This window comes from Typopeltis vanoorti, chromosome 3, assembly GCF_054136105.1.
Source record: "Typopeltis vanoorti isolate ZY-2024b chromosome 3, IOZ_Tvanoo_1.0, whole genome shotgun sequence".
Lineage (NCBI taxonomy): Eukaryota > Metazoa > Arthropoda > Arachnida > Uropygi > Thelyphonidae > Typopeltis > Typopeltis vanoorti.
The window spans coordinates 67,499,425-67,506,329 of record NC_143551.1 but is presented as its reverse complement, the minus strand read 5'-3'; the positions used below and the strand labels follow the sequence as shown (position 1 = coordinate 67,506,329).

At 33.7% G+C, this 6,905-nt stretch overlaps 1 protein-coding gene across 1 annotated transcript in view; it reads right to left on the bottom strand.

The window, feature by feature from the left end:
- Positions 1-4,442: 4,442 nt before the first annotated feature.
- The window catches only part of LOC150108233 (MAM and LDL-receptor class A domain-containing protein 1-like), a 135,449-nt gene continuing 132,986 nt past the window's right edge, over positions 4,443-6,905 (bottom strand). The window contains exons 16-17 of the mRNA XM_090390431.1: positions 6,485-6,560; positions 4,443-4,589 (exon numbers count right to left, since the gene is read on the bottom strand). Of these exons, the coding sequence (XP_090246557.1) occupies positions 4,564-4,589; positions 6,485-6,560 (102 nt within the window). The 3' untranslated portion in view covers positions 4,443-4,563. The remainder of the gene's footprint in view (positions 4,590-6,484; positions 6,561-6,905) is intronic.

Genomic DNA, 6,905 nt, shown 5'->3' with positions numbered 1-6,905 from the left:
TAGAGAAACTACACGAGTTTCATGCCGAATACAGAAAGTATAAAGGTTTCGGCGGATCCAAGCGTAAGCAAACTTTTCGTGACCGGGGCAAAACTAAATAAAATAGTTTAACTAAATAGTTAAACAAAACATCCTTACGGATGCAAATGAGTCATCATCGTCAGCGCAAGTCGAAAGAATCGTAATATGTACATAATAATTGTTACTAATTATCCTATACGTATTAGGTAATAGTAATACAATTACTGCCAACTGCAAACTTCGTCCCCGCCACTACTATTTCGAGGTTCGTCCCTCCGTACTATTTCGAGGTGTCACTGAGACAAAATCTAATTTGTGTTGCCGAAATGAATAACTAATCCTGACAGCCCTTTCGCGTCATAATTTAACGAAATATTAACGTAAATTAATATAGAAATCAGTATTATTTAAAGAAAACGAATTCATAACTGGCAACGGACTGATTAATTCCGTCAACTGCTTGCTAAAGTTTTAAATTCACTTATTTAATAAGCGAGTTGTCTTTATTCGAGTCTTATGAGAATACTTTCTTGTTCTCGACGTTTCCTATTGGAAATGATATTCGCTTTAACCACATTTCTGCTGATTCCCCGTGTGTTTTCGTTTAATTTATTTATCTGGAAGTTTAATTATGACTGGATCGAGGAAGTTTGAAAACAATGGCTTTGTTAGCTGTCTTTACGATTGTAGCGAATCATTCGTTTATCGTTGCATATTCCCTAAATGCCGGACATCAATTATTATATCATCAGAGCATTTTTATTTTCGCCACCAAAAGCGCGCACGCACACGCAACACGATCAATATATAGTGTCCGGACATAATGGAACTATGGTTATGTCATTAATTATCACTGATTGAAAGACATAACATAATTGGGTAGCGTTCAGAAACAAAGCAAGTGGAGTTCCATTAGGGTGTCTTGAAGAAACTACTTTTGATGAATCTAAAGGAGTTTCTAGCCAAATGTAATTAAATTGATTGTAATAAATTGGAAGGTCAAGACCAGTAATGATATTTATTAATTTGGACAGCAAAATTAAGCAAGAGATTGCCTGCATCGCCATTTCAGTCATTCTCGATGGTTTACCTTCGTCGAGGTAGAAAGGATAATAATTATTTAAATCGCAAATAACGGTGTGCACACGAGAAGCGAGTCAAACATTTCGATGAAGACATTATACGCGTTTAATTAATCTGAGTAACAAAACAAAAGTCGAGTGTTAAACTTCGTGAAGATGATGGATTTCAAATCTCGGAGTAGTTTTCTGTTTGAGATGTTTGTTCCACTTTTGGTAATGAATTGCGACTAAAGCCATTCATACTAATTTATATAATTAAAATGATTTAAAACGGCTTTTTGTTGCATTAGAACGCGACTTATTGTATCTTGCTTACTTTACTGAAATAAAACAACGACTTGCAATGGAAACGGCAATCAAAATCAGAAGTTCCAAATGGAATTTTCATTCAAAGCCGAAGTAAGTTCTCGGATGGAGGAAAACATCCACTCTTTTCACGACATTAGCTACTTCGAGGTTAATTTAATTCCAGACAAACCCATCTATCAATGGAGTTATTTAAGCCAAGGAGAATAAAGATACATTTATATATATATATATATATATATATATATATATTGTATCGAGCATTATATCAAGCAATACTGTCTTTATTTAAGTTGTAAGTCATCAGTTAGAATTGAAGGAAGTACAGGAAGATGGTTTAATGTTAAATCTGGTGTGAGACAAGGATGTACATTATCCCCTCTGTTATTCATTATCTATATGGATCACATTATGAAGGAATGTGGTATTAAACATGATATCAAAATTGGAGATGTTAATGTCAGCTCTTTGCTTTATGCGGGTGATGTTATACTTTTAAATAAATCCCCTACAAGTCTGCAAGGTTCCCTGACTGAATTGAAAAACTGTTATAACAGATATGGTATGAAGGTCAGCAATAACAAGACAAAGATAATGAGAATAGGCAGAAATATTGAAAATATCAACTGCATTGTGAATGGAAAACCTATAGAACAAGTGAAACATTTCAGCTACTTAGGCACGATTTTAACTTATGGATCTGAGAGCTGGGTCAGAAGAAAAACACTTGACCAAAGACTAGAGACCGCAGATATGAGAGTCCTGAGAAAGATTAGAGGCGTGAACAGATGGCATCAATGGCAATATCATATTAAAAATGAAGATATTAGGAAAGAACTTGACATTGCCAGCATCCAGGAATGCGTTAGCAGGGCTAATCTCAGGTGGTATGGTCACTTAAACAGAATGGGCGAAGAAAGATTAGCAAAGCAGTGTTCTCTGCCAAGTTGGCAGGAAAAAAACCCAGAGGAAGACCAAGATATAGGTGGATTGATGCAGTAAAAAAGTGCCTTAGAAGACAGAAATATAAGATCTGATAATGTTGGAGTCTTGACAGGTAACAGACTGATTTGGAGGAAAATTTTAGTCAGGAAATTAGTAATGATGTAAGTTTTCATGTAGTTCCTGTACGCTCCCCTTGAAGGTACATAGCAGGAATTTGATAATGATGATATATATCTTGTAGACACTTTCATACAACACACGTTTTGCATTAACAAGAATAATCTGATGTAATTGATACTTTCTTTTGGAGGATAGGATTTGTTCGGCTAGAACAAGTGGGGACAGAGATCGAGAGAGAGAGAGAGAGAGAGAGAGAGAGAGAGAGAGAGAGAGCGGGAGAGAACTATTTCCACCAAGATTTCCTCTTTATGTTAAATGCCTTTTGCAAGAACCAAACTAAACGCATCCTCAATAGATGAAGAATTACCGTTGATTCCAAGCCTTGTTTCCCACTTTCCGTTTAAAAGATCAGCTTCAACAGACTGCGATACATCGTTCCGTACATGTTCGACGTCCAATCACGAACCAAATGCTTTTCAGATCCCATCACACTTTTCGGTTTTCAACAGGCATTCTCTTCTTTGTCTAGTCCTTCTTTGTTTATTAAAGGTGCCTACTATATGAACATGCATGCACAACCTCTATTGGCTAAATTTTGAAAACAAATTACATATATATAGAAAACTTCATCGCTCTGAGTGATACGGTCGAAGAGGACAACTGAATAATTATAATTCTGATTGGAAGAAAATCTCCGCACACATGTAGCAGCTTACTAGGACAACGTCAAGCATCTTGAGAGAAATCTTTTTTTTTTTTTTCATATTTTTGTCAAATAAATATTTCTGAGTCAGCAGTTTTGTAATGTAGCGTCTGGGGCACATTCGCTTACCCAGCGACAGTTTCCAGCAGCAGCAGTTGTGAGAGTTGGCGACGGTCATGTCATTACTAATCTCTTTTCTGTACTCTTTTGTCGAGTGTAAGTCGATGAAAAATTACTAGCAGATGTTAAACAGAAATTCAAAACACTAAGAGCTTTTTTTTTTTTTAATTTTTATTAATCGCAACATTCCTTTTTATGATCTGTCTTCATTTTTCTCAGTTGTACATTGATCAGAAATGTTTCTTACGGTTCCATGAAAATTCATCGAAAAAAACAGTTAATCGAACGACAATTCGTCGAAAATGAAATTCATCGAAAAAACAATCCACCGAAAATTTTAACTAAAATTTCGTTAAATTGATTCAGCCAAAGTGGAATTGCTAATATCATTTCGAAACTTTTTTTCGAAAATGTTATGATAAAAGTGATCCATTTAGAACAAAAAAATGAACCGTGCAAACAGCTTCTTGTACCGGCAACTTCTACTAATTCCGCTAAGTCAGAGAGTTATTGTAATACATAATTTGGACACGTGATTTCTTTGTTTAATTCATCTATTTTCCCCGAATATAGATGAACTGAAAACTGGAACGGTTCGACCTTTTATTGTAAAAGTTTCGATTAGCGAATCTGAATCAGATTCGCTATTTGAAACTTTTATTCATCCCATAATAATTGCTGTATTGGAGTCGCATATTGCTACTAGCAACAGTAATAATAATGGAGCCTGCGTAGGCTGAGCTTTTCCTTCCGAAAACAGGCAAATCAGTCCCATGAACAGACGTGAAACAGTTATCGGACAAGAAAGACAATAAGAAACCATATTGTTCGATAATTATTCCCTATTAAAGTAGCATTGCTTTCTCGCTCTGCACGGTTCAGTTTTTGTTCTCAATGGATCACTTTGATCAAAAGTTAAAATTTTCGGTGAATTGTTCATTCAGTTAATTGCCTTTTCGATGAATTGTCTTTCGATTAACTGTTTTTTCGATGAACTCTCCGGATACCATTTCTTACAATGGATGCGTGCTTGTCTAATTCAAATTCAGTGGTCTTGTGAAATAGTGTTTCTCAGAAAAAAAAAAAGTACATTGAGGAATATAAAAAATTACTGTAATTGTTATTCTACTTCGTCCATTTTCGACCAGCGGGTGAATCCGCATCTCCCATCTGAAATTGCCGAAATGATACGTTTTGAATTCAGCATGATTCTGTTGAAAACTCTGGTGCAGTGTAAAAGGATTCCATTTGCCTGTTCTTCGAGAGTCAAACAGCGGCGGATTTTGGACGATCTGAAATAAAGCAATGAAATATATAAATAACGCAAGCTTAGTTTTCCAAAAATAATGGCCGCTTATCAACAACTAGTTTCGGTTCTGGCTTATCTCCCGTTTCAATCGAGTGTCCTGTTTTCTACAACCGGATAATGGAAAAACATGAGTTACTTAGCATTCAAAAAATTTGGAGTAAACGTGTTGAATGCTAAGAAAAAGGCTAGAATGAAAATTAATTTATTAATCCTTGAAGAAAATTCACAGGCAAAAAGGGAAAAAAAAAAACACGCTTATAATGAGACACGCTTATAATTATCTCTGTGATAGATTACTTGGATAGAATTATCTCAGTGGAAGATAGATTTGACTCCGCATTTGAGGGATTAAAGAGATCGCAACAGTCAAATCTTAAGACACCAAGACGAAAAAGATGCGGAAAGATACATCAAGTTGATGTATTCGATGAATCCGAACGTTAAGGAGATCTCAATAGCTAAATCTTAAGATGCCAAGACGAAATAGCAGAGGAAAGATATATCGAGTTGATAAACGCTGGACAGATTTGAATATTTTTATTTACACCAGCAAAATGATGTCCTTATCAGATCATAAAGATAACAATTGCGATGTTTTTGATCATTAACCAATTAATAAAAAAAAAAGCATGCTAGGCCTATAAATCGAAACTTAATCTTTGGGATGATCCATTAACATATCGAAACGAAACGACAACTTTCAATCCTACTTCAGTGAAATGATCATAAATTAACCAAAATAATAAAACTGTGTCTTATAATTGTGTAGTATGGTGTACTATTTGCTTTAATCATAAAAGTAGTATTTTGTTTGTGTTTTAGATTTTAACTCCCGTTAGTCAGAGAATGTTAACATGTAATGAGATCAACGTTCCTTCGATTGTAATTCTTGTGAAAATAAAGATTTTATTTGCATACAAATGAATGTGGTTGAGCGGAACCCCAGAATGCCATACAATGTATTAAAAAACTGCAACAGAATTTCTCGGCAAAATAACTAGATTGCGTAACTAATAAAAGGACCTCACGCCAGATTACTTAACAAGTATAAAACGAATGCAGACACGATCAAGTTTTATTAGTTTCTCAGTCGTTTAATACGAATCAAAAGACTAATTTAGTAGGCGCAGGATTTGAAAAGTATATTCGGGTTTAATTGATTTCTGTCATTTGCATGTACATTTTGAAATATTTATTCTTTTAAGACAGATTATGCGCAACTAAAATCGTGTAGCAAGACTTTTTACTGCTTAAAAAAACATTCGATGTATTTAATAAAAAAATAACATAAATAAAAACAAAACAAAACAAAGCCGTATCGCTTTTATGATTCTTTCAAAAAATGAAGAAACATAAAACTCATACGCGGAATAGAAAAGATCTATAGGGATAAAGTGAGTAAATAAATAAATAAATAAATAAAACGAAATAGAAGTTTTCGATACAAATGTGCAGTAAATGCATTGAAGTCCATATAAAAGAGCGATAAATATTTATGTGTTCGAACTTAGATTAAAAATTCCGTTTTTTTTTACATTGATCCAGTTATGTTAAGTAGATACGTTATGTGCCTTAGAAACTCCAAAATAAAACTGTTTTGTTTCTTATAGCAACGCAAAAAATATTATCAATTGCATAAAAAATACAAAAAAGCTAAAATGCGAAATATTTCTGAGTTATTATTGAGAACTTTTTTTTAGTATATCTATCGAGTTATTTTTTCTTGCACCGATTTCCTCTTGGAAATTCGGAGTTTAATTTTAATAAAGCATTCAAAAAGGGGTCTCTCAAAGCAGTTATTTCGAATATAAGCAGCTGATAAAGCTTTCATGAGTGTATCCCCAATGCTATTATGGTAAAATAAAAGCGACCACTTACTTTGACATGTTCCATCGTAAAACGTTATATCGTCTAAAGCAAAACCACCATTGTCTGCTTCTCCTTCGAACTGAATCTGTTACGTACGAAATAAAAGTTTTGACATTAAATCAATTACCAGGTGAGCAACACATACATATTTTTTTTACGGACAAAAAACAAAACAAAATATGTGAAATAAAAAATATGTGGAAGTATATCGGAAACTTAAAATTGCTACGAAACTGTAATAGCCACATTACAAGGTAAGTAATTGAGTTGCTAGAAAATGTAGAAGTGAATCGATTTGCAATGCAAACTTTTAAATATTTTGGTTTGAATAACCTCGAACACTTTTAACCGTATTTAGTATCTACGCTATTCTTTTTTTATTTTATTTTTTAATAGCCATTTTATAGAGATTCTAAATGTATTAAAATAA